Source organism: Notamacropus eugenii, chromosome 1 (assembly GCF_028372415.1).
Source record: "Notamacropus eugenii isolate mMacEug1 chromosome 1, mMacEug1.pri_v2, whole genome shotgun sequence".
Classification (NCBI taxonomy): domain Eukaryota; kingdom Metazoa; phylum Chordata; class Mammalia; order Diprotodontia; family Macropodidae; genus Notamacropus; species Notamacropus eugenii.
Window position 1 is genome coordinate 375,351,542 of NC_092872.1, and position 27,641 is coordinate 375,379,182.

General features: G+C 41.4%; 1 protein-coding gene and 1 long non-coding RNA gene across 4 annotated transcripts in view; one reads left to right on the forward strand and one right to left on the reverse strand.

The window, feature by feature from the left end:
- The window catches only part of LOC140518478 (uncharacterized), a 168,920-nt gene that overhangs the window by 39,516 nt on the left and 101,763 nt on the right, over positions 1 to 27,641 (reverse strand). The window contains exons 2-5 of one of the 3 annotated variants that reach the window (XR_011971938.1): positions 17,674 to 17,882; positions 15,894 to 16,066; positions 14,502 to 14,599; positions 13,833 to 13,970 (exon numbers count right to left, since the gene is read on the reverse strand). This is a non-coding gene — a long non-coding RNA (uncharacterized lncRNA). The remainder of the gene's footprint in view (positions 1 to 13,832; positions 13,971 to 14,501; positions 14,600 to 15,893; positions 16,067 to 17,673; positions 17,883 to 27,641) is intronic. The other 2 variants (XR_011971936.1, XR_011971937.1) reach the window with 2 other exon arrangements.
- POU4F3 (POU class 4 homeobox 3) lies at positions 18,600 to 19,936 on the forward strand. Its single transcript, XM_072630666.1, has 2 exons — positions 18,600 to 18,719; positions 19,009 to 19,936. Exons 1-2 carry the CDS (start codon positions 18,600 to 18,602, stop codon positions 19,900 to 19,902), a joined length of 1,014 nt encoding a protein of 337 aa, XP_072486767.1. The 3' UTR covers positions 19,903 to 19,936.

Sequence of the window (27,641 nt, forward strand, 5' to 3'; positions counted from 1 at the left end):
TCCCATGCAGATGTGACCCATTCAGCTTTGGAAGCCCTCTGTAGGATGGAGCTATCCTGATTTGTGAGTGAATGAGTGCAAATTCACTTCCCCTGCCAAATTTGGGCAGCCCTGGGCTGTGTTTCACCTCCTATCTCCTCCATGGGAAGCTGAGGTCTACCTGATTATTTTGCCATCAGTCCTGATTCCTCGAGCATATACAACCCTTCTCCCCTTTCCAATACCTTGCTGAGGAGCTGTAATCAAATCAATACTATCTTTGCTACTAGAAACAGGTGCGACAATTGACTGCCTTTAAGTTGCACTCATCCTTCTGACCCACCAGACCAAAATGCAACTTCCCCACCATCATTTCCTTCCTGTAGTGTCTGCCGCATTAAAATGTAAACTCCTTGAAAACAAAGACTGTCTCACTTGTATTCATATCTCTAGCACCTCACACAGTTCCTGGCACATAATAAATGTTTAATAAATGCTTTTTATTTCATTCCTTCATTCATTCCTTCATTTGTAGATTGAATTTCAATCATAGTATTTACTGAAGCCTAGCATTTCTGTATTGTTCACATGTATTTTTATTGGTGTAGGCATGTAAAATATTTACATGTTACATGTAGGCATGTGGAACAATGTATATATGGGTTATCCATACATGCACACATCTATGTGTAACATGTATATAATACACACATACTTACATATATGACATGTTAATATATAACATAATTTTCATGTGGTTATATACAATATTTAAAATGATGTATACATATGTGCTCATAATGCCATATCCTATGTATTTAGTCATAGGTAACTTATAGATAATGTATTTAACATGCATGTACCCTTAAATGCCTTCAGCAATAAAAACAGCTGTGGACATGTAGAAAATGCTAGTTTTTTTGCAAAAATTCTGCCTGAAGTCCAAACTCTGGTTAATAATGGCATCGGTGGAAAATAGCATTAGTCAATCAAATCTAACTTGCCTACATAAATAATGAGTTTCAGAGATACAACCCCAAACTGGACGTCTCTTGACTTCAAGTCCAACACTCTCCACATCATTCATATCCACCTCAACAAATATTTGTTGACTACCTGTTGTGTACAAGGTACCTTGCCAGGTGCTATAAGTTAGAGATAGGAATGGCAATGACAATATCCTTAACCTTATGGAACTCTTCACTGGTAAGAAAAATACAAGGGGGGGTGGTGGTGTCTAAAGGTTGTTAGAGTTCAAAAGAGGGAGAAATCACTTAAAACTGCAGAATCAGGGTAGGCTTCATGGAGGTGGTGGCCTTTCAGCTGAGTCTTATTACTGTGGGACACAAACATTTTCTTCAATGATTTAAGGTTACTCCTTAAAATATAAACAATGAATTTAAAATATCATTTTTGAACCAAAGATTTGTAGCTGATCAATCTAACTGGTACAAGAAAGGGACTTTAAGCTTAACAAACTTTACCCAATATCCTATTGTAAAATTTCTTCTTTTGGTGGTCTAGACAAGCATATGCATTTGCACTATAAATAGACATTTAGGCAGTTCTTAAGAAGCATATGATGGGAACGTCTTAAAATTAATGTTATTTACCTGCTAGGATGTAAATGCTAAAAGGATGTGGTCTGCATTATGGACAAGGGCTCTGTAAAATGTGATATTAGAAAATGGAAATTTTACGAGTTCTGGGAACAGAAACAGGTGATGTGAGTGAAATGGGGGAGAATTCTATTTTTTACTGTATTGTTAGAGCTTAATAATAATCCCAATTATTTTTTTAATCATGAATAATAAAATCATAACTCTCCTGGCCTAATTGTTCCTACTTTACTTCACAAGGCACTATCAAATTAGTTCCTGTCAATAACCATTTGTGATCACAGCAACCTTTTCTTCCACTGATGTTTGTGGAGTTTGTCAGATTAGTGTTGGAGTCTGTAACATCAATGAGCCAGATATTGTCTGAGATGTTATCTGAACCATCACATTGGGGGCCACCCCTACAAAGTCCCCACCTGTCTGATAATATTCCTCTTATTGGTCTGTCCTCTAAATTGACCTGAAATCCTTGTTGAAGTAGGTTTAAAAACATCAGTCCTGGGGCCATGGTTTCCAGAAGGTTACTATTAAAATGAAGTTCAATTCTCTTTCTCTTTACTCCCTCATATGTCTCCCCTGGTCAAGTTAGAACAGGATTCTTACTTTCTCCTCCACACCTTGCCCAGTCTTTCTTCTGGACTTTTGTTTTAGAGATATTTGATGCTGAAACTCCCTCTTCTGTCTATTCTTTTAAGGACAAATTTAAGTGATATGTTTTGCAAGAAGCCTATTAGACTGTTCTTAACCCTTACTGACCTCTTTTTCTGAACTTCTGTCACCTATCAAGGCAATACCCTCATCTTTATATTTTATTGCTTTCTAGTCTCCCAGGTGGGGGCTGCTAGGTGACACAGTGGATAGATTTCCAGACATGGAGTCAGGAAGACTCGTCTTCCTGAATTCAAATCCAGTCTCAGACACTTACTAGCTGTGTGACTCTGGGTAATTCACTTAACCCTGTTTGCCTCAGTTTCCTCATGTGTCAAATGAGCTGGAGAAGAAAATGCAAACACTCCAATATTTTTGCCAAGAAAAACCTAAACAGGGAGACAAAGAGTTGGACATGACTGAAAAAACAACTGAACAACAACAAAATCTCCCATGTGCATTTATTTCCTCTCCTTAGATTGTTTTTAAGATCAGCAATCATATATTTTATCTCTTCCTTCCCCTTAATGATTTCTTACTACAGAGATTTTTTCACACTTTAAAAATACTTGTTGAAATCAATCATTGCTAAAATGGAAAACTGTAAACTTCTATGATATGAAAAACTCCAAATTATCCTGTATCTATTTTATCCACATCTGTTTGTGTATGTTTTCTCCCTTGAGGGCAGAGACTCTCATTTCTGTCTCTGTAACCCCAGTGCTTACCACAATGCCTGGTACAGAGTAGGTGCTTGATAAGGGCTTTCTTTGATAGACTGATGAGTATGTGTTTAAATTGACTAGATTATAAAACTACCATTATTCTCCCAATCACTTAACAAAATGGTTTTCAGAGCTCATAGCTACAATTATGAAAGAATAACACAACTCCAACAATCATTGGAAACCTTATCCTTTTGAGTTCGGTCCATAGTAAGGATTGTTGGACTTTGTCCAGCTGCTGAACAGCTGAACATGCCCATGATAGGAGGGCCAGGTCTCACACCTGCAAAGGAGACTTGACTGCCTATCACTCTGATGACTTTCAATCTGGAATAGAACTTGATGCCTTTGTGGCTCCCAGAATTGGTTTGTCAATCTTGTAAGTGATGTCTGTCTTCCAAACACAATTTATCTCCATTTATGAGAGGGTATTATTAGACAGCTTGCTGCTGAGATAGCAAATTTGTTAGGGCTTTTAGCTCTGGGCCATCAGCGAGGATTTGGGCTTGCAGAGGTGTTTTGCAAGGGGAGGGTCTGTTCATGGTCTTTCTTATCCTGGCTTGTTTTCAGCCTCCAGCACTCTGCTGAATCTGTAAAAGAATCAATAACCTGCTAGCAACCAGGAGAATTACTCCTCCTCCTTGGTTATTTCAAAGACTGCAGTGGAAGCCCTCAGTCTGCTTACATGAAAGGTTTCTAAAAGCCAGAAACACATCTTCACACAGGTGATCCAGTCCCTAATAAAACAATCATAAAGAAGAGAGGAGGTAAAATTGTCCAGACCCCCCATTTTCCCATTTGCAAGTGGGAGAAGTGAGCAAAGGACTATTTCCACATACTGAACAAATACCATATACTTTGTCAAACCAACCTCTACATTTTTGGCTTCATTGTTCCAAATTTGTGTTTTTCCTTAAGTTCTCTAAATTTCTCTTTCCTTTCTACCTTTCCCTCCTTAACACGTTTACTAAGGTGTTCTAGTTATTCCAAGACTAGGTCATAATTGCTAATGTGTTAGAGTTGAGATTTGAACCCAGGTTTTCGTGATTTCAAGCCCAATACTCTGTATTGCACCACACTCCCTGTCAATCAAATGAGATTTCCTCAAAGTTCCTCAACTCTGTTTTTGGACTAAGGTCTTTTCTTGTTCTGTTTTATTTATGTCTTTGGTTTTATGTCATAATTAATTCTGGAAACGCCATCTCCCCACTTCTTGCATCTTGAAATTGACCCATACCTTGTAGAATCTATAATATTCAGTCCCAGTGGACTAAAGGCTTTTTTCATTCATGGTTGTAACATTATTAATTTGAAAATGTTTCGAAAACTCTATAGTACTGAATCTTCGGACACATTGTGATGTCAGTTACAATACTGGCATCGATGTTCAGAATACCAAACAATCATTCAGCTAATAAAAAAGCAATTTTTAATGTGCCCATAATGTGATAGGCAACTGTGTTAGGTGCAAGGAAGATAATGAAGACTGAAGAGTCTCTGCTCTCAGGGAGCACTTTAATGAGAGAAGGCAATAGGTAAACAGAGGTATATAAAATATGTGCAAAAAATTTAGATAATTTGGGAGGCAGGCACTGGGATCTGGGAAAATCAGGAAAAGTCTCATCCAGGACATGGGTTTTGAGTTAAGATTTGAAAGAAACTAGGGATTCTAAGAGGTAGAGGTGAGGAAGGAGTGAATTTCAGGACTGAGGGACAGTCTATGCCATGGTATAGAGAGGAGAAATGGAATATATATGAGGAATAATAAAAGGGCTGGTTTTGCTGGACAGAATAGTTCATGAAGGGGAGTCACATAGAAACCTCAAACATGACTAGGTCCTCTGAATTCTGCAGCTTTTCTTTTTTTTTTTTTAATTAATTTATTTAACTTTTAACATTCATTTTCACAAAATTTTGGGTTCCACATTTTCTCCCCTTTTGTCCCCTCCCCCCACCCCAAATGCAGCTTTTCTTTAGATGAAGTCAAGAAAGGGACCCTAGTTACATTACCAAGGAGTACTCTTCTCATGCAGCAGGGCTTGAACTAATATTACTTGTTGCCCTTGAGGCATAGAAATTTATTTTATTTTATTTTAATTAGTTTATGTATTAGGAAAGCAGTTTTTTTTATCTAAAATATTCATTTGCATATATTTTATCAACTGATTATTCTTGTTTCTCATTATATGTAGGCATCCTATTTGCAGAAGGTGACATGTATTTGCTCTAACCCTTCTTTCTGTTACCTTTTCTATTGCTACTACCTCTACCCTTTTTGTCCCTCTTCCCCCTTTCCATTTGCTGAGAGTGAAATCAGCTATAGTGTGTTTGATGACTTCATCTATCACATTGCTGATCTCTAGGACCTCTCTTGCCTTGAAAGACTCATATTGTGTAAGCGGTTGTGTTGCTGCTGGTCAAGTAACTTCTGTAACTTAGCAACTTCCTCCTGCTTTGTTAAGTTGGACTGTTCAATCTCCTTAATGAATAAGAGCATGAAGCCAGGTAATTGATGCTTGGATGTTTAGCTTATGAATAATTGACTGTCTGGGTAATCCTAGATACATTTCCTCGATCAGATTGTGCAATGGAACAGCCATGTCATACCCAGTGGAGAGTTGTTGCTGTTGTTGTTTTTTAATCTGTTTTATGATGTCAGAAATCTGCTTTCTTGACCCAAAGGCTCAGGTGAACAATGGATCCTTCCACAGCTGAGATGCTCTTCATCTTTCCTTAAAGAGATGTTTGTTTTTCACCTGTAGTCTGAGTTAATAGACAAGCTTCACCTTTTTTATGTATATCTTTTCCCACATACATTATTGGTATTGTTCAGTTTTTTCAGGCATTTGACTCTTCGCGATCCTGTTTGGGGTTTTCTTGGTAAAGATGCTGGAATGATTTGCTATGCCTTTCTCTGGCTCATTTTACAGAAGACTAACTGAGGCAAATAGGGGTAAATGAATTGTCCAGGATCACACAACTAGTAAGTGTCTGAGGCCAGATTTGAGCCCAGAAAGATGAGTCTTCCTGACTCCAGGCCTGGCACTCTATCCACTGAACCATTTAGCTGCCCTACCACATACATAAGGGGAAGTAATGTAGTCTAGAGGAAAGTAAAGGACCAGGTATCAGACATAGCCTGAGTCCTGGTTCTGCTAATCACTTGATCTTGAACTTCAGCCTCTTTGAATGAACTGATTCAAGTTTTCTTCTCCCCCAAACAAATATTTTAAATGGGGTTGACTATGACCAGTTAGCCCATTTGATTCCAGCATACTGATAAGGACAAAATTATCAGTTTGATTCCTATAAGGGCTGATTCATTCTGGTGTGTCAAATCAAGAGCTTACTATTTGCCGGTCACTGTGCAAAGCAGTAGGGATACAAATAAAAACAAAAAGAAAGACAGCCCCTGACTTCAAGGGGCTTACGTTCTAATGGGGAGGTAGAAATAATGTGTAAAAGGAAGCTGAAAGTAGGCTGCATGGTGGCAGCACCCAGAAAATGAAGGCTGACTTTCCTGGACGCTTCCTCAAATTAGAAGCTGTGGGAAGAACTTACCACTGAGAGAAAATGTCTCATGACTATAGGCTTGAACCCCTAACCACAGTCAATCAGATGGCAAAAAAGTACTCTTAGTCACAAAGGAGACTGGGTAAAATTGTAGATATCAACACAAACTCATCCCTACTATTAGAAAATCTATTATTAGAAAACTACTAGTCGACTTCCTAGAAAACCATCTCAAACAATGTACCTTCCTGAAGACAAAATAATAATGACAATTTTGTATTTGTGGGAGAGTACGTTATTATAAATAGGAATGGTCCTACTTAAGAGAACTGTTGAAATAAGGGCATGAGCCTAGAAGATGGAAGGGACTAAATCATGCCTTCTTTCAAATCAGTATGGTTCTTTTTAATGTGCTGGAGACATGTTTTAGTATATAAATCTCATTTTATGACTGACTGAAGGGACATGATGAAAAACAGGACTGAAAAAAATATTGAGCAAGTTACATAATGAAGAAAGGCTTGGGGACAGAAAATACAAGTATTTCACTGTTCTCCATAAAATATTAAAAGAACCAGAGAAAAGTCTACAGCAAGACAGGTCTAAGGAAGATAGTCATAAAGACATGGATAGGAATTACACAGAATGAAAAGGCATGGAAGGATTGAGACCCACACTGGTGAAGGGGGTACCAACATTGATAAGATCATCTCTCTGATGATGCATTGAAGTAACCCTTAGTCATCTTAAAGAATTAGGGTCCCCCCCAACACACACAGACACACAGACACACACACAAGCCCTTTGATCCTTTAATGTAGAAGCTGCTAGATCTTTTCTGGAGGTGATTGGGGGATTCTTTCAATATTTATTTTACCCTCTGGTTCTAGAAAATCAGGGCAGTTTTCCTTGATAATTTCATGAAAGATGATGTCTAGGATCTTTTTTTGATTGGCTTTCAGGTAGTTCCATAGTTTTTACAGTGTCTCTCATGGATTTATTTTCCAGGTCAGCTATTTTTCCAATGGGATATTTCACATTGTCTACTACTTTTTCACTCCTTTGGTTTTGTTTTATAATTTCTTGATTTTTCATAAAGTCATTAGTTTCCATCTGCTCCATTCTAATCTTTAAGGAATTATTTTCTTTAGTGACCTTTTGGACCTCCTTTTCCATCTGGCCAATTCTGCTTTTTAGGGCATTCTCTTCATTGACTTTTTGGACCTCTTTTGCCATTTGGGCTAGGCAGCATTTTTGGGGTCTCCTTTAGCAAGCAGTTGACTCGTTTTTCATGATTTTCTTGTATCACTCTCATTTCTCTTCCAAATTTTTGCTCTACTTCTCTTACTTGATTTTCAAAATCTTTTTTGAGTTTTTCCATGGCCTGAGACCAATTCATATTTTTCTTGTAGGCTTTGGATGGAGGAACTTTCACTTTGTTTTCTTCTGTTTGCATATTTTAGTCTTCCTTGTCACCACAGTAAGATTCTACAGTCTGATTCTTTTTTCATTTTTTCCTCATTTCCCTAGCCATTTACTTGACTTCTGAGCTCTTTGTCAAGGTAGTTCTCTGCTTCCAGTGGAGGTGGGGGGTATACTGTCAGCTGCTTGATTGCCCCAGAGTCTGTGGGCCTAGAACTTCAGAAACAGTGGTTGCAGCTTCCCCTACTGCTGCTGTGACTGCCTTGGGTTCATCTACCCCTCCCTCCTCAGCTGCCCTGGGACTGGACCACTCAACTTTCCTGAACTGGTTCCACAGGCTTTTCCCACTGATCTTCCAATTTGTCCCTGGCATTTTGGGGTCATAAACTCTGGAAACCACCACAGGTGTGAGAGATTCAATCTCCCCAAGGCCTGCCCATGTACTGTCTGTGCTGGCATGGCCCACACTGGACTGTGCCCTGCCCTCTGCCCTCTGTTCTCTTTGTGACTTGATAGACACTTCCTGGCAACCTTCCCAGCCTGTCTTGGGCTGGAGATTTCCTTCACTTCATCATTCTGTGGGTTCTGCAGCTCCAGAATTTGTTTAGAGCCATTTTTTTACAGGTATTTGGCTGGGCTTAGGGGTAGTGCTCTGGAAAGTCTGTACTATTACTCTGCTATCTTGGCTCTGCCCAGTATTTTTTAACTAATAACTTTTTCCTGATCTTCTAAAATTTTGGACCAGGATTTGTCATCTTGTTATTTACCACAGTTGCTTTGGAATTTTTTAAAGACTCAGTTTCATATGTATTTAAATGACTCTGCCCTACTAAGGGAAATACACATAAAAGTAGAAGCGAAAGACCAGCCATTCATTCAGAACAAAAAAGTTGATAATATACATTGGTAGCTAAACCCTAAAAGAAACAAAGGAGAGGCTCCCAAATTCTATGCAGTTGATGATAATCAAGATGTGACCTATAACAAAGTGATGAAGGAAGCTGTATTGTACAGAGAGAACACTAGCTTACTGGCTAGCTATGGGCCTCTGGATTTCTCTTTAAATTATAAATTATATGCATGGAATAAAGCAGATTAAACTAGTGTTTTGTGATTATTTTATAAATTGATATCTTAAATGCATTAATGACCTTAATGACCTCCATGCACAGGAACAGAATGCATAAGGTGGCAAATAAAATCACTTTAGATAAAATGAATTTTACATTTTTACAAAATATTTAAAATGAATAAAAAATCTGTTTTCTCTCCCTCCCACATTCCCTCACACCAATGAAAAAGAAAAATGAAACCTTTTTAACAAATTTGCTTAGTCAAAAACATCTCTCTATTAGTCATGTCTGAAAAGCACATGTCTCCATATGTAAACAAATCCATCACCTCTTTATCAGATGTAGGTGACATATTTCTTCATGAGTCCTCTGGAATAATGATTGGTCATTGTATTGATGAGAGTTGTAAAGCCTTTCTCAGTTGTTTGTCTTTGTAATACTGTTATTATATACATTGTTCTGGTTTTGCTCATTTCACTTTTCATCAGCTCAAAAAAGTCTTTCCATGTTTCTCTGAAACTAATTCCTCCATTATATTTTATAGTACTATAGTATTTCATTGCATTCACAGACAATAAATATTTTTGTGCATGTAACTTTTTCCTCTCCCTCTGATCTCTCTGTAGTTTTATTTGGCAAAAGGGTATACATCGTTTGGTAATTTTAGGGGCATAGCTCCAAATTGATTTTCAGAATTACTAGAGTCAGAGTTGGGGAACTTGTGGCCTCAAGACCACATGTGACCCTCTAGGTCCTCAAGGGCAGCCCTTTGATCGAACCCAAACTTCACAGAACAAATACCTTGGACTCAGTTAAGAGGCTGAGCCCAAGGACCTAGAAGGCCACATGTGGCCTCAAGGCTGCAGGTTCTTTACCCTTGGACTAGACCAATTCAAAACTCCATCAAGTGAACATTAATGTACTTATTTTCCCACATTATCTCCATCATTTGTCATTTTCATTTTTGTCAATTTTGCCAATCTGAAGGGTGTGGGATGACCCCTCAGAGCTGCCTTAACTTGTATTTTTCAATTGTTAGTAATTTGGAGCATTTCCCCCCTCCCATATGGCTGTTGATAGCTTGGACTTCCTCCTCTGAAAAATTAAAAGATTTTTTTAAACTGCATTTGGACCAGGTAGACTAGACCAAAGCTAATATACAAGTCATGGTGGATGCTTTGCATGGAGGACTAAAACTCCACTGTATTTACCAAGACTTCTAGATTATAGAATACAGAACTCTAAATCATCTAAATAAACTTTAGATGCTTTTGTAATAAGTTTATTTTCCTCCTTTTTAAAGAGTTGCATTAAGAAGATCACTAAATTTCCTTCCAGTTCTTCAGAGGTATATTTCTATTGTCTAGTCACAAATTTTTAAGATGTATCAATGCTTGGATGTGAGACATTATATTGTTTTTAAGAAAGACTTTATATGTATATATAGGTATATATGTTATGTATATACCTATATAAACATATATGTATGTAATATACACACATGCACACATCATATATACAAATGTGCATAAAATCTGCTTCTATTCTGCTGCAGGAAGGAGAGAGGTATGGTGAGTATGAATATCTATGCCATATAGGGGAAGTGTGGATTGAAAAGCTATTGTATATAATGTGCAAGTTGTTCAACATTTCAAGTAAGAAATAACCCAGAGGAAGAGGATAAAAATGTACGTTGCTTTTTTTCAGCTACTACACAAGCCAGATACACATGGACACAGACATGGACACATCCACACACCCACACATGCCCTGTTTTAAATGGTTTAACCCTAAATTATTTATCATTGATATTTCTTCAGTAGCAGTATATATACACATATATACATATATATGTGTATATATATATGTATATACATATACATATATACATAAATATAAGCTGTATGTAGTAATTGAATGGTCCCAGGCATTGACACCTTATCATTTTTACATCATTTCTGATGAGAAACGATCTGGACTCAGCTTGTTTGTCCCTAGAATTCTCTCATTTGTAAGGTGCAATGGCAACAGACATGACCGGAAACATTAATATTTTACAGCTTGAATTAAAGCAAGCCAAAGACCTTAGCCTACCCTAAAGAGACTGCCTTTTCTAAAATGTTAAGAATACATATGTAAATGAATGAGTGAATAAATGAAGCAGGCTTGGCAGAAAAGAAACCTCCATTAATGAGGGCAATAGGTTGAAGTGGAATTGGGTGGTTGGGTGGGGAAGCTTGGGAGAAGTGAAGTTCCAACTAGTAAATATCCTTACTCTACCCCCAAAGCAAGATACTCCAAGCAAATTTGCTTTCAGGGAAGTCCTAGTTTCTCTCTCTCTCTCTCTTTCTCTCTCTCTCTCCCCCCTCAGTCTTCCATATCCATAGTCCATCTCTGTCTCTCACACAATTGGCTGTCGTCTATATTTCTATCTCTGTTTCTCCTTCTTATATCTCTCTTTCTCTCTCCCTCTCTTTCTTTCTCCCTATTCTTCTCTATTCTCTCCTCCATTCCGTCCCCCACTCAGTCTCCCACGTACACTCTCTGCCTGTTTGTCTTGCTCACCCACATCTCTATATGTTTGTCTCTGTCTCTGTTTTCTCCCAACTCTCTCTCCTTTTCAATCTCCAACATCCATTTTCTGCCTCTGTGTTTCTCTCTTCCACACAATTCTCTATATGTTTTTCTCTGTCTTTTCTGTTTGTCTGTCACACACATTCACTCTGTGTGTGTCCCTTTGATTATTGGTCTGGTTTTTTTAAATCTCTCTGTTTCTCTACTATGTCTCTGTATCTCTTTAGACAGTTAAATAGCCCCTTCAATTTCTCCAACTCAACAACTGTAAGGTAAAAGAAGGCAGGTTGTATGAGGGAATTTTGAGGTAAGGGAGGGGTGAAGAGAGACCTAAGTCGTTTGATGTCTTTTGGCAACCATCGCTTGAAAGAGAAGCAAGGTTGAGAGCGGTGAGCTGCGAACAGCATGTCAGCGCAGTACAAGCGTGTAGCAGCAGAGCTAACTCGCTCCCAAGCAGACACTTCAAAAGGAGGGCTTTTGGAGCTTTTTTCTTTTTGCTACTGCCTCTGTCGCCATTCACAAGAAGGTGCCAAATACAAGAGAGTAATAAAAAAGAGAGCGAAGGAAAGAAGAGCAGTCATGAAATTTATACATCTATTAATTACCTCCAGCATGGAAGAGATGCCTATAAATACAGTGGCACTTTAGATAAAAGTTTCATGCAGCTATTTAGGCCCTTTAAAATATAAATGATTTCCTCTAAATTTTTTATCATAAATCAGGGCATGGAGCTAGGCGACAAGACGCCGATTTCCCCCCTGATGGGAGCAAGTCGCAGCATTTCCCCCTCTTTTTCTTTTTCTTTCTGATTTTTTTTCATTCAGTCGCTGGTTAATATTCCACCTCTATTTGCTCAACCCATGGTTTGTTGCAAAGGCATGAAGTGGAGCAAATCTGCTGTTTCTCTCTTTGTCTGGGTTCCTCGTGGACTCCCCCCTTCCCCCTTCACATTTTCTCCTCTCAGAGAGAGTTTTCAGACGCCACTCCCAGTCCCATTAGGAAGTGTCCAAGGTACTGAAATACATAGATTTCATCCCCACCTTTAATCATTCATATACTTATTTCTTCTTTCTCGATGCTGTCCTGACAAATTTTTGTTCCTTGTAGTCATTGAATCTGCTCTTTTGAAAATAAATTTCAAAGTTCAATTCCTCCTCTTACCATCTCGAACCTTGAGTTTTCTTTCGCTCCGGAGGAAGTCCCTGTCTAGTATTTCACCTTTGGTCCTTCCCAAGAGACAGTGACAAGTTTCTCCAGGAGACTCTGAGCAGATCCTAAATAGCGTAGTGAAACTTCTTCAGGAAAAGTTTTTAGAACCACAGGACTTATAGCTGTAAGGAAACTTAGAGATCGTTTAACCCCAACTCTTTCATTTTACAGAAGAAGAAACTGAAAGCCCAGGAAAATGAAGCGACTTGTCAAATACTTAGTTAATAAATTGAGTTTTGAATCCAAGTCCTCGAACTCGAAAGTGAATATTCTGCCTTCTACACAATGATAATCCCCTTCAGGTAGCTAATTGATTCTATTTTTCTTTCTCTCTGCACCTACCAGCTGTTGAAGACCAGAGGCTTCAAACTCAGACTCTAAATCCATCATTGCCTAACTTAGGGAAATGCCAAAAATGTCATGATTCCCAATGATTATCTCAACTAGTTTGAAATGAGGCTGGTGATTTGAAGAATGTTATTCAAAGACCTTCTCACATCCCAAGCCTGAAACTAACTCAAGATTTCCTGAAGGACCCCTGTTTCCCCCTCAATGAATTCTTTATTTTTATTGTTTTTATTGAATGTAGAGTTGGGTTTTTTTTATTCCTTGAAGACAGAGATTTTGATGGGAGTACCTAAAGAAATGTTTTCTAATTGACAACCCTGTCATATGACTAAGTTTGCAGTTTTATTTTTGGTCCCTCCCCAAAGTGCTTCTGGTCCATCCCCAAAGGATGGTCCAGTGTTTAGCTGATGACCATTGCTTGAAATAACAGTGTTTTCCATCTAAAGAGGATGCTACCTATCTACCTTAAGTAATGTTCTCTTCCCTCCCCCTTGTCCCCTCCCCACCTCATCCCACATACACAGAGTTTTGGTAATGGATGAGTTTGTGTCATTCCTTGAATTCATAAAAGCTGATTTTTGAGAACCCTGAATCCAACCTTTTCATTTTACAGATGAGGAAACTGAATCCCAGAGAAGAGAAATAACTTGCCTAAGACCACACAGCTAGTTAGTGCAGGAGCTATGACCAGAGCCCAGGATTCTTAACTTTTGGTGCTCTACCTCACCAAGATGTCTCTCTCAGTCCTGGGAAGATGATCCAAACCCTCTCAAACTTCCCCAGGACACTGGTGCAAGATGATGCGGTCTAATGTCCTCAGCTTCCCTGGTCCCTCTGGGCATCTCCAATCATCTATAAGACTAAGAGACAATACAAAATGAGCTGACGAAAGGCGAGTAGAGGAGCAGCTGTAGAGGCGGTGTGTACATGTGAGAAGTTTGTGAAAAGAGACTAGAGAAAAGGAAAGGAAGGAGAGACTGCCGGCTGCTAACACCTGGTGAGCCAAAACCGCCAGGTGCCTTCTTTGCTAATGGCATCTCGAATTCAGTTCACTTTATCAGGACTATCTGAAGAGTCCCTCTGTCTAAATTCACCTGATGAAAATAGGGTCACAAATGTCAGCTCAGTTCTGAGGGGGAGTATTTGGGAGTGTCAGGAAATGGATGTCTCTTTTGTCTTAAATCACATTTGGTTCAACAATCACAGTTTAAAGCAAAGTCTGAAAATGGCTCTTTGTGGTCCTCTCTTTCCTTTAGGAAGTAAACTATAACTGTCAGAAAACAGGGTTAGGCTATCTCTTGGTTGCTGCTCATGTCTAAGGGATGAATCTCCCCTAATTTTTGAACTCTAACTTAATCACTTTCAACAGACCTTGCTTGTTTGTAACTTACCAGATTCAAGCCATGGGCACATGAAGACCAGTACTCTTTCCTTATCACCTTCCTAAGTCCAAAAGCAAAGAGGTGGGCACCCAAGTCACAGTACCAAGCTAAAGAGAGTGAATTTGACAGTTATGTTTCCATCTATCTGCACACACGGATTACTCAGTTTTCTCCCTGGCACTGACAAGTGCTTCTTTGAACACTATTTATATAAGCTATGAATCAGTATCTATCTTTTCATACCTTTAAGGCAAACAGTCTCTTCTAGGCTACCTTTTCTGAAATTTTTTCTGTTTTCATATTCCCCAAACTATCTTCTTTTCAAAGGAAGTAGAGTAACAGAAAGCTTAGATTTGGAAACAAATTCCCTCCTCTCTTACTACCTCTGTGGCCTTAAGCAAATCACTGTTTCTTTGGGTCTCAGTTTCCTTTCTGAAAAATGAGCGCTAAGGCTTCTTTCAGTTATTAGGTCCACAATTCCTTTTATATATTTGATGTTATTCACCGAAAGATTTCCAAACCATGAATAGAAAAGTTTTTGCCCAAGGATCTGTATGCTCATATGCTTACTGCAACAGGTTAAGCATCCCTGCTGAGAAATGGACTTAAACTGGTTTAGGATAAATGCATACAACTTTGGAAAAAATAAAAATGAATGTTTTGGATGTGTTGGAAAAAGAACCTGAGGGATCTAAAAAGAGAAGAAAGGGATATCTTTGTTGGATAGTGGACTACCTGGCACTAGAAGGGTTTAAGGAGAAGCAGGACAACCACCTTTCAGGCATGTGGAGGGGATGTTTATACTGAGAGATAGACTAGATGACCTTTTAGGTTCTTTTCAGCTCAAAGATTCTAGAAAAAGTCACAGCCAGAAACTGAGATTAACTTTCTCACATCTACGTCCTATAAGAAAGAGATTTCTGAGGTCAATGTCAGGGATGCTATTCTTGAACTGAACTATAAGCTCCATGATAACAGAAATATAATTTATGTAAACCTTTAGTTTATACTTTAGTTTATACATAGTGACTTTCACAGTTTTGTATATAGTAGGAGTTTATTAAATGTTTTGTTGAGTAAACTATTTCTCATCTCCATGCGGGTTGGTTAGCTTTGTTCTCTCTCATGGCCACTGTATTGATGTACCATCAAAAATCCATCCCTACTACTGGAAAAAATAGAGCATTTGCCCCACTACTAATGGATAGGCCCATAATGCCATTGTCTTCTAAGAAGTAGACATTAAATTTTCTAACAATTGAATATAAGCTTCTTGAGTGCAGGAATTGTTTTCATAGTTGTCTTTGTACCATTTGTGCCTAGAATAGTACCTGGAACATAGTAGATACTTGCTAAATACTTGCCAAACTAGAAATGAACAGTTCACCTTGAAGTTCTTACCTACTGCGGAACTCCATTGTCCTACACTTTCCAGGCAGTTGTCCATGAGAAGACAGGGAGTCACAAACTTGCTAGACCCTTATGCCTTTCTTGGTCACCACCAATCTTCTCCTGGCCTGCAGCAGCAGCAGTACAGCTAAATTGCCAGGTCCAAACTTCCTTACAGTTGGGATCTGGGGGAGGGAAAGGTCAAGATGAAATACCAGCAGAGGGAGCAAGGATTCTGGGTAGGAATTCTGTTCTGACTTGAAATTAAGATTGTTGTATTTTGAGATTGTTTTATTTTGCGAGGCGGAGGGAAGGAGGGCAGAGTCAGACTTGAGATTCATTACCCTTTCCTTGACAGTCAGTGGAAGTGATATTCCAGAGTACAGCTCTGCCTTCTTAAAATGGCTAGTCCTTGTCTCATCACATTGTATTTTCTTCCCATCCTGTTGGCACTGGTAACTACCACCATCCCCGTTGTCTGTCCCTCTCTGTTATCCAAAAGTTGGGCCTATCTGGTCAGTGGGAAGATGAACTACCTCACTAAGAAGTTAAGATCTCAGACCAGGACCTTTCATGTGTCATTTTTCTTCTTTCTCTTTCTGCCTCAGACTGCAGCTTTGTGCTGGATATCCATTTAGTAATAGTCACAAAGGGCCCAGCGCTGAAGAGTGAGGACAGGTCAACTAGTCTCTAATGCAGTACTAACAACTCGAAGCCCAGTTCCTTATGGAGCAGCTTCTTATTGTGGATAGTAGGGCTGAATCCTCATCCTGAAGCTGACATTACTTAGTGCCATGACCTTGGACCAACCATATCTCTTCTTACTGATTTGATAAAGGGAGCTATGCAACTAGATAAGTTTCTTTTAGTTTTGACATTCTGTGACATCTCATAGCTAGAACTTATATAGCACTTTTAAGTTTGCATGTTACATCATGTGATCCTCACACCATGGGGGTGGTGGTGGTGTAGGTGCTATTATTTCCCCATTTTACAGATGAGGAAGCCGAGAGTGATAAAGGGTAGGATGTATCCAGGGTCCCCTGCTTGTCAGTGTCTGAGGTAGCATTCTAATTCACCTCTCTCTTAACTTCAAGGCCAACAATACCCCACTTTAAATGCTTTGGTGTGTGCAACTCTAGGCTTGTAGCTAGACAAGCACAGTCTTTGATTTATGGGGCTCACACTATCAGAGCAGCTGCCGGGGGCCCGGATTTTTAGTTTGGCAGTTGAAACTCGGATCCCTCCTCATTCAGAAGTGCAGCTGACCCTAAAAAGGAAGGCTTGGTGGAGGATGGGGGGAGGGCAGAGGAAACCGACCCTGCCCTGTAGGGGAGCTTTTCGAAGCACTTGGCAAGGCCCGCGATCCGGCTCTGTTTCAGCCAAGTCCACGTGGGCTGTATTTTTACACCGAAAGCCCTCATTTGCATGAAGCCGGGGCGGGTGCGGGAAGCTAACTGCGGAGAGAATTTGCTTCAATGAAACCCGAAGCCCCCGCTGCTCCTCTCGGCTACTGAGGCTAGCCGGGCTCAGCTGATCTACTTAGTGGTTTCGCCTTGAGCTTTGCCGAGCTGCGCTGCTGCTGTCCCAGGATTCCCCATCTATTATTCAAGATGTTTACAAGAAGGGGGGTGGGAACGGAATGAGGAGAAAGAGGGGAGCAGAAGGGGCTTTACAAGCAATAATAGTTCTCAAAGTGCCCAAATCAAGAGCTTAGGGGAAGGGGCTTTATATCACTTGAGGACTGGAGGGGCTGAGGGATGGGAGATATTTAAGTTGAGGAAAGACTTACTGGATCCGAGTTTCCTTTACTTCGAAAGAAAACTTAAGGGGATCTAGCCTGGAGGGAATCCCAAAGCAGTAGCAGTACAGGTAATCTTCTGATCCGGGCATGGAGAAGGAACTTGCTCATTATAACTCCCTTTGAACAGTCTCCGACACTACCCCTTCTCGGGTCATAAAACCCAGCGGATAGATAGATGTCCAGGGTATTGGGCTGAACTGGTCAATAACAAAGAAGATGAATTTATTAACTAGTCTAGAGCTGGATCCTATTTCATCTTTCCCGAATAGGGGCTCGTCTGACCCCCAGTGAAGTTTCTACCTCAACAGCAGAGGGGACACCAGCTTTGCTAGAAGCTGACTAGGCTGAGGTCCAGGAGCGCACTTTACATGGGGGCTCTTGGCAGCGTGGATAGGGGGTTGAAGTAGGGTCAGCTTTCTTCACTTCCTCTCTTCCCCCCCCTCCCCACACTCTACTTTACTTGGGCTTCTTTTCGATCCGGATCCCAGAGAGAGCCGCATTGCGAGTAGGGGACAGGACCGTGGTTTGGGGTTTTTAAAAATGAATCAGGAAGGTCTGGGATGCCTGGAGCCAGGCAGGGCTGAGAAACGCCAAAGCGGTGCCCGGGATATAAATTAAAAAGCCAATTGACTTAAGAGGCAAACAATTGGCCAGGTCAGGGTAGACATCTTTGATGCTAACTGGCTTTGCCTCCTCCGGCTACTTTCCTTTTAATTCCTCGGTGCAGCACGCCTGCGCGCAGTTCCCGGTCCTATTCCTGGCATGCTGCTTGTAAGATGAGTGAAGAAGCAGGTGGGGGCAGAGAGAGGGCGAGGGAAGCTCTGGTATTGAAAACCGCTCACTTTGACAGGAGCCAGCGAGAGAGACAGCCTTGAATCGATGTCAGGGACTGCCTACCTGCAAGGTGTGCAAAGATGATGACCATGAACGCCAAGCAGCCTTTCACCATGCACCCTGTCCTCCAGGAACCTAAATTCTCCAGCCTGCATTCCAGTTCAGAGGCTATGCGCCGAGTTTGCCTTCCCGCCCCGCAGGTATGTAGATGAAGCGTAATTACCGCTTTAAGGCACATTTTTTGACAGGCGCTTGCTTAATGTTTATTTCATGGAGCCCAGAACAATCGCCTCTCTCTGAACCCCTCTCCCTCTCCCTCTTTTCTCTCCCTTGTCTCTGATCCACACGTCTATTCCTGCAAAGCTTCTGCCTTCATATTAATTTTTATGACCTGAGCTTTGAGGAGGAATCTCGTTGCTTGAAAATGTTTTTTAATCCTGAGTTGACAGTATTCCCCACTGACTCTGCTATGCGTATTCTTGCTTGCAGCTGCAGGGCAATATATTTGGAAGCTTTGATGAGAGTCTACTGGCCCGCGCTGAAGCTCTGGCGGCTGTCGATATTGTCTCCCACGGCAAGAACCATCCTTTCAAGCCCGACGCGACCTACCATACCATGAGCAGTGTGCCCTGTACTTCTACCTCGTCCACAGTGCCCATCTCCCACCCGGCAGCCCTAACCTCTCACCCACACCATTCAGTGCACCAGGGGCTGGATGGAGACCTCTTGGAGCACATCTCGCCCTCGTTGACAGTGAGTGGCATAGGGGCCCCCGAGCACACCGTGATGCCAGCACAGATCCATCCCCATCACCTGGGAGCTATGGGTCACCTGCACCAGGCTATGGGCATGGGCCATCCTCACGCCGTCTCCACCCACAACGGGATGCCCTGCCTGAACGACGTGGAGTCGGATCCCCGGGAGCTGGAAGCTTTTGCCGAGCGCTTCAAGCAGCGTCGCATCAAACTGGGGGTGACCCAGGCGGACGTCGGAGCGGCTCTTGCCAATCTCAAGATTCCTGGCGTTGGCTCACTCAGCCAGAGCACCATATGCAGGTTCGAATCCCTTACCCTTTCCCACAACAATATGATAGCCCTCAAGCCTGTCCTGCAGGCCTGGCTAGAGGAGGCAGAGGCTGCCTACCGGGAGAAAAACACCAAACCTGAGCTCTTCAATGGCAGCGAGAGGAAGCGCAAACGCACCTCCATCGCAGCGCCAGAGAAGCGCTCTCTAGAAGCTTATTTTGCTATCCAGCCTCGACCCTCCTCGGAGAAGATCGCAGCCATAGCGGAGAAATTGGACCTCAAAAAGAACGTGGTGCGGGTCTGGTTCTGCAACCAGAGACAGAAACAGAAACGAATGAAATATTCGGCCGTCCACTGACTGCAGGCAGAGCGGGGCCAAGGCCTGGGCCGGGGCCCCAGGGCCCGGAGAGAGAGAGGACCGTCCCGGACTTTTATATTTGACTACACACATCACTCCGGGCAGGAAGCTCGCCCAAACCCTTCAATTAGACTCATTCCCCACAAAGCCATGGACTTTTATTTCCACTTTATTTGGTCTCTTCTCTGTCTTCTCTTCTCTTTTCTTATCCCCTTATCTTCTGTCTTCTTTCCTCTTCTTTCACTTCTTTCATTTTTTTTCTTCTCCCTTCCTTTCCTCTTCATCCCACTCTTAAAAAGTTTTCTTCCCTGAAATATGAAATATGAAATGAGTCCAGGAAGAGGGGACTGTCCTTCATGCTGAACAGGACACTTGCTTTGTGGACTGCGGCTTACTTCCGGGGAATCTGGTCAACAAGGGATGTCTCAGTTCGCGGGGGAGGGATGGGGTCCAGGGTAAAGGCGCCACTTTGCTTATCGCAATAAGAAACCGACTCTCAATGCAAGGGTTGAGGGGGGCGGGGAGGATAGGTAGAAGGGAAACAAAAAAGATCGTCCAACTGAGAGAAACTGGGGAATTAACCTGTATGGAGATTTATATATACATTATATATAAATATATATATGATATAACAGATATTTGTATATATTTCGGAAAGATAACCTCGTGTTCCCCTAAGCTTAAACTCTTCTTGAGAGAGCATTTTGGTTTTGCATTATTTTCCTAAGGTAGCATGAGCTGAATTCAAGGAAAATGATAAAAGGAAAACTATCATATTCCTTCTTGTCCTCCCAGAAAAGTTTGGTTGGAGACACCTTCTTAATTCATCTCTCAAGAAGGTGTGGTCATCTTTTGATCTTGGAGAGGTTTGCTCCTTGTAGCTTCGTTCCTTGCCTGAGGGTGGATGTGGGTGACAGAGGGCTATATTGGCTTCAAATATCAGTTTCTGTTGATGTTTGAAGGAGAAATCATTCCTTGGTGGGGTTTGAGTGAAAGTCCATAAATTGTTCTAAACTTGCCCTCCGGAAATATGTTTGGATATCGGTTCCACAGAGCATCTCTCTGGTTTCCCAGCGCAATTGGGCCACGAAAGACAAGCCGAAATAATTTCTCAGAATCGGAGGCAAGCCTTTCAAAAACATCTCCACTCCTGCTTCTTTTTAAAACTCCACCTCTCCTTTCCCTTTCCTCCAAGACTAGATTTCTGTTGGGATAATACACTAAGATACTCGTGATTCCCTAAAATGGCTTGGCTGGACGATTCACTGCCCCTCCTTTTCCCCTCACATCTCATACCTTAGTTTTGTCATGTAGTTTGTGTGTTGCTGTGTAATCCTTAGTTTTTCCCTAATAGATACTAAAATAAAATGATGAGGTTCTTCCCCCCCCCCTTTGCCCCTTGGATTAATTTCTGAAATAATAAATGCTTTATTTTTCAACCCGAATCGCAGTTGCTTTCTTTTCCCGAAGTCTCAATGGCATCTTGCCCCAGAAGTTAACTCCAGAGTCAGCAAAAAAAAAAAAAAAAAAAGGGTCCTAAGAAGTGATTTTCCTTCTGTGCCCCTCCAACACTACTTCTTTCATTTCCTGAACCATCTGACATCTCTGTCTACCAGTAGCGCGGCAATATGTAGATAGTTATGGGGACTGTGTACCTCTTTCTCTAATTTTCTGGTCTCCCCAGGTCTAAGGAGCGAACTCTGATCAGTGGTGGTCTAGGACCACAAGTTCTCTGATTTTCTTTTTCCTTAAATACTGCAGTGTTAGTTCCCTCTGCTTGAACTAGGGAAAGCAAACTCTTGGGGTTGAAGGAAGGTGTGTAAGCCGAGGCTGGGGTGGGAGTTAGGAAGCAGAGAAGCGAGAGATACGCTATAGGACTGGGATGAGGGACTATTTTCCAGGGCCCAGTAACCCACTTCCAGAATCACTTCTAAGAGCTCATCTTGAAAACCATGCTATCCTCGGTCCATTTCTGATGGTCTTTAAAAGAAAAAGAGCTCTTTCTATTTGCCAGTCCCAGAAGTACCTTAACGATTAAAAATTAATGACCGAACTCGTAGTGTCTTCTGAATATTTCACAGTAGCACTTCAAATGAGTGTCAGACATCAAACCTCAGACCAGAAATTGGTGTTAGAGCCGCAGCCCCACTAGGACAAGCAAGGTAGGAATTCACCCACTGCACCGTGAAACTCACTTCAAGGAACCAATCCCTTTAGCCCCCTAGCCGTTTTAATCAGCCCCGATGATCCCCCCGCCCACCCTCCCAGTCAAGTGTCCTTTAATAATAAATGCCCTTATGCCATTACATTATATGGTGGGTTTTGAAATTTTAAAATACTCCTGATGCAATATTAATTGCCTATAGTCGTATAAAATAGGGCAGAAACCAATTCCGACGGCATAGGAGGCTGACGCTGTCCGCTCGGATTTAAGGAGAAGCCTTGGAAAAGAAGAAGTTGGGTGCTCGTTCCCAGGTAAGAGTTTTCTTCTCAGTCCAATGAATTCGCTTGATCATACCAACTTTGTTGCTGTTTCCTTTTAAGGGTACAGCGAGTCAGGGACGTGATCAATAATATGTTTGCTGCATTTTCATTTGTTTGTTTAATGTGAAAGGTGGCAGGGAGGGGCTCAGAGGAGGGACGTCCCATCGTAACTAGATTTTTTGAATCAGAGTCGATCCGAACTACTGGGACTCATCTCAGCCGGGTTTATTGACTTATCCAATATAAGTTGACAGTTTGTAGAAGCTGTACGCACTCACAGGCATCTCTTTTTTAAAGCTACCTAAACTATTGAAGTTTACAACTTTCATTCAGAACCGATCTTTTCTCTCTCGTCTTCCCCTACATTCTTCTCTCCATACTGGTTCCTCAGTTCCTTGGCTTTAGCCCTGTATTTTCCGGTCCTTCTGACTGTCCCTTCTCTCTAGGTCAACAGAACGCGAATTGAAGTTCACAGCAGCCGCGGTCTCCGGCGCTGGAACAGAGGTCGGGAGCTCATGCCGAGGTGAGCCGGAAAAACTTTGATAAATTTCTTTAAGTTATCCCCTTCCCCACCAAAGCTGATGGTTGCAGGCAGTGGAATTCTCTTGAGGGATCAAGGAGGAGCTTTCGAGATTCAGAAGAAAGAAAAAGTCCTACTGCATCTAGAGAGCTTCTTCTTTTCTTTGTCCTATATAAAGGAGGAGATGGACTTGTTCTGGGGCGCAATTGCTTTCCCCGGAGCTTCGGCCTTGTCTTGTCAGGAACCCGCGAGTTATACAAACCCTTTCTCTGGGGGCACGAAAAGGCACCAGGATAGGTTGCCTGAATGGGCAAAGGAAGGAGACACAGTCCTACTTTCCCCTGAAAAACCCGGGCTGGACCGAACTTCCGTCATGACCGAGCTCCCTGCTTAAGAGAGTTGGACGTCTGTATGAGCCCCTGCCAGGCCAGGCAAGGCCAGTTAAGGAGCAGGGCGAGCCTGGGTCCAGGTCACCGTTATCTCTTCGAAAAGTTAAACTACTTAAAATCTATAGCGAGAATGTGCACTGCCTTTTCAAGAGGTGTTCACACCTAAGGTACAACTCTGTCACGGCTCAGTACCGATTGGTTCTGTGTGGAGCATGATTGTTGCTCCACATGATGTCTCTTGCTCAGTCAGTCAGTGACTGTGTCATTTTATGTTGCAACTGTGTGTGTATATCACAATAGGCACTTTTTAGGGGTAAAATCTGAGATTTGTAAATCACATTCTTATAGATGTATTGACAAAGTGCTTTCATTGCAGTTCAGTGAGGTGAGTAGTGCAAGAATCATTACCCCCATTTTGCAGATGAGGAAACTGAGGTTCAGATTAGGTAAATGACTTGCCTATGTCGCACAGCTTGGTAAGTGTCAAAGTTCGAATTTCGATTTCCCTGACTCCAGATCCAGTGCTCTCTGCACCATGCTGCAGTTCAGCTAGAATGGTAGGAAACAAATATCCTGTTAACACATCTCACTGGACTAGTAGTCAGCATGCCAGCTTCTGGGACTGGTTCTGCCACTCACCACTTTTGTGCCTCTGACATTTTTTTAAATCTGTAAATTGAAAGCACTCTAAGGTCCCTTCCAGCTCTGACAGTTTATGTTTCTGTAAACCTTCTATAGAAGAACATTACAAAGAAAGCAGCCTATATGTCATGAATTTGTCCAAAATTAAAATACTTGTCCCTCTTTCTGCAAATCTTCCCTCAAATCTCCTTTTAAACTGAAAAGAATGTTGCAATTTCCTTGAAACCCTAAAGCCTACTTCCAGTTTCTCACACCTGTCAAGAACTTCTAAAAAAAACAACAGGCATTTGCTTCCCTGTGTATGGGGGAGGGCAGCCCTCTGAGTTACTCTATTTCCTTTGCTCAGTTATAGAGATTTTGTAGTCAGGGAGTCAGCATTACTGATCCTCCCTTCCAGAGGTAGCCTACCTACCCAGAGGTAAGAACAGTAGGGAAGTGGTAGACAGAAGGACTGCCTTCAAGTAGACTCTCTGCTGGAAGACTCCTGAAACCCTCCCTGAGCCTCTCCAGCACCCCAGAACAAGTCCATTTACTCCCTCATAACCCGTCTCCAAATTTCATACTGCGAACCAGTAGCATGTAAGGGGACTGACCACTCTCCATGCATGCTCCTAATGGCAAGTCTCCTAAAGACTCAGATACACCCACTCTCTTTCCTGCTAGTCAATACACCAGGTATATTTAATTAATGTTCATGTCTTTGGTAGGAGATTAATTTCCTTAACTAATTTGGGACGAGACTCTTGTCCCATCATCCTAGGCTTCTTTTCCAGAATAGATCTTTTCTTATCCTCCCTGTATTCTCTCCTCCCTCCCCTTCCCCTGCCTCGATACATAGAGCTCCAGTCCAGCCAGGGCCGTCTTCACGCCCCACAGACAGAGACAGAGAGTGACCCCTATGGAGAAATTAGTCTTCTCTTCGATCGCTTCTTTTCCGATTGGCTCGGGTTTCCCCTTGCTTCGCTGTCTGCACTTCCCCTAGCCTAGTGAACCAGGCTCCAGGCTCCAGGCCTCAGACAAGGATTTCCCGACTGGAGTTCAGAGTTCACAAAGCTAGCCAAAGCCACCAGAATGGGTTTCCCCTCTTAGCAGTCATCATGCCCCTTTGGGAACCTTCTGGAAGCCAGAGAAGGGCCAGCTGTTGAGGGGTGAAGTAGGGGGTGTCCTTTTCTGGTTTCAGCTATGGTTAATAGTTGTCAAAGCTCCTTCTCTGAAAATGGAGTCATTTCATCTCAGGGTGTGAATTTCTTATTTAAAATAAAATGCCTTTCCTTTCCCTCCTCACCTATCTCCTCTTGGTTCAACCTAAACCTTAACTACATCCAGGCTTGTCTTTCCACACACTCCCTCCTCCTCCTCTTCCCTGTACCTAGCTCCATAAAAAAAATCAGGCTATTGTGTAGCTGGGTGCCTGGGGCCTTGCTAAGACTGCTCCCCTTTTGGAAGATATATTTAATGTCCAGCCATCATAAATCAAGGCCATAAAAAGCTTACCTTCATATGCACTCAATTTCTACCAAACCTAAACTAATTGCATAAATTCCTTTAGGCCACTGTGTCTCTGCTGCACTCTGGGTTGGGATCTGATCAATTAGTCATTAAGCACTCCATTAGCTGGGGTTTAAGCTGCCTAATATAAATGTCTCCTGTCAATTTGCTTGTAATTGAATGAATAAAAAAGGTACAATTATTAACACAAAGGATAAAAATGATGAAAAGCCAGTTTTATTCAAATGTTCCCAATATTCCAAAGTTTTTCTTAATCGAATAAAATCTTTTAGCAACTAACAGCTTTCTGAGGGAGAAAAGAGCAATGGAATGAGAACTAAGACCATTGCTCCAGTCCTGGCTCTGCTCTTAACTAGGTGATCCTGGCTAAGTCTTTTCCCCTCTCAAAACTTAGAGTCTAGACTAGATGATCTTGAAGGTCTCTTTTAGCTCTAAATATATGAATCTAAAATAGACGAATAGATGATTTATAACTAAGGGCCTTCCCAGTTCTAATTATCCTATGGTGGTGGTGGTTGTGTTTGTCTTTCGTTCTGGAAGAGGACCATGACATAATGATCACATGACTTGCAGTTGACTTTGATTTGAGGGAGGGAGGGCTGTGAAAGGTCACCAACCTCAAGATCCTATGGATCTTAAGGGGGAAGAGTGCCATACTCTGTTTAAAATTAATATTATTTATATGTTTGATTTGAGAAAGCTGGGCAAGTCTAGGATTTTTGTCTCCTCTCCTTCCACATCCCTCCAAAAAAAAAAGGAGACAGGTACTGGAGCTAATCAAAGTTGCTTATACAAAGAGTTAAGTAGTTATTTTCCCTATTGCTATAAGCATTATAAGTTAAATTATACATTTATATACTGAAAATGATCATTCACACTGTTCTTCGCTTTATTAAATTCTGTCATAAATCAGTCTTTATTCCTTGACTAAATTCTATCAAGTCCTTTACTTCTAGTCAACAGAATTTCTCACCGTAACTATAGAGTGTGGGCATAGCTCTTAACTGGGAAAGTACTTGGTGATGCCCCTGAATAATCCACTTGGTGCTCTTCTTATGGGCACTATGTACTATAAAGACATTTTTTTAGATGCACAAATAGAGTTCCCACAGGAAAGGGACAAAAAGTAGTTTGTTCTTGTATCTTGTCTGAGATCAGTTAAATGACAATGTGAGTTCTTCATCATATAGATAGTATAATACTGATAAACTAGTTATAGGGCATGTGCTACATGTTGTTTTTTTCCAGTAATAGGAACTAATTGGGTCAATAATGCACCCTTTCTCACCCTGTTTTTCATGTGACAAAGACTGTTTAAATCGGTATCTGGCCAGGGTTAAAGGTTGAAGTTTTTTGTGGACAGAGAATATGGGGACTGTAGTCAGTCTATATAGCCTAATTAATACCATTCTCTATAGAACTGAGCTAACTTTGAAAGAACTTTATTGAAAACAAAAATAAAAGTGGCTAATAGAAAGTAAGCTAAGCATTTCAACAAATTCTGAAAACAAACTGTTCTTAAAAATGAAAATGAACAACCCCATATATTTGGATTTCAGTATCTGATTCTATCAACCTTTCAGCTCATTGAGGCATAGTCTGAGACCAGTCTGGGATGAGGGAAGGTAGCCTGTCATGAATACAGATCCAAAATGTTGCTACTTCTGACAACATGCTAGCTGAAGTAAAAACATCCTGTGGAGTAAAAGAAATGTTAGGTTTGGGTTTTTTTGGTTTGGTTTTATTTGAGGGATTATTTTTTTGGGGGGGGTGAGGTCAGGAAAGAAGAAATGACAGTTCAGTGTAGGGGGGGGGGAATCAACCAAATTGCTTAATTGTTTGAACTTATCTGATTCCATCCAAAACAATTTGTTCCTATGTAGACACAACAAAATGTAGGTATAGAGAATATATGGATAGCTAACCCAGGGTTAGTGTGAGGTAGGTGGGCAAGGGAAGGATAAAAACGACAACAAAAATTCTTGCTCTTGTTTAGCCATTTTTCAGTCATGTCCAACTCTTCAAGACCCATTTGAGGTTTTCTTAGCAAAGATACTGGAGTAGTTTACTATTTCCTTCTCTAGTTAATTTTACAGATGAGAAAACTGAGGCAAACAGGGTTAAATGATTTTCCTCAGTCGCATAGCTAGTAAGTGTATGAGGCTAGGTTTGAACTCAGGAAGATGAATCTTCCT

Bases quoted from the DNA above. Each gene is read 5' to 3' on its own strand.
- POU4F3 (XM_072630666.1), top strand. From the start codon at position 18,600: ATGATGACCATGAACGCCAAGCAGCCTTTCACCATGCACCCTGTCCTC. The intron at 18,720-19,008 runs GTATGTAGATGA...TCTTGCTTGCAG, and splicing joins TTTGCCTTCCCGCCCCGCAG to CTGCAGGGCAATATATTTGG.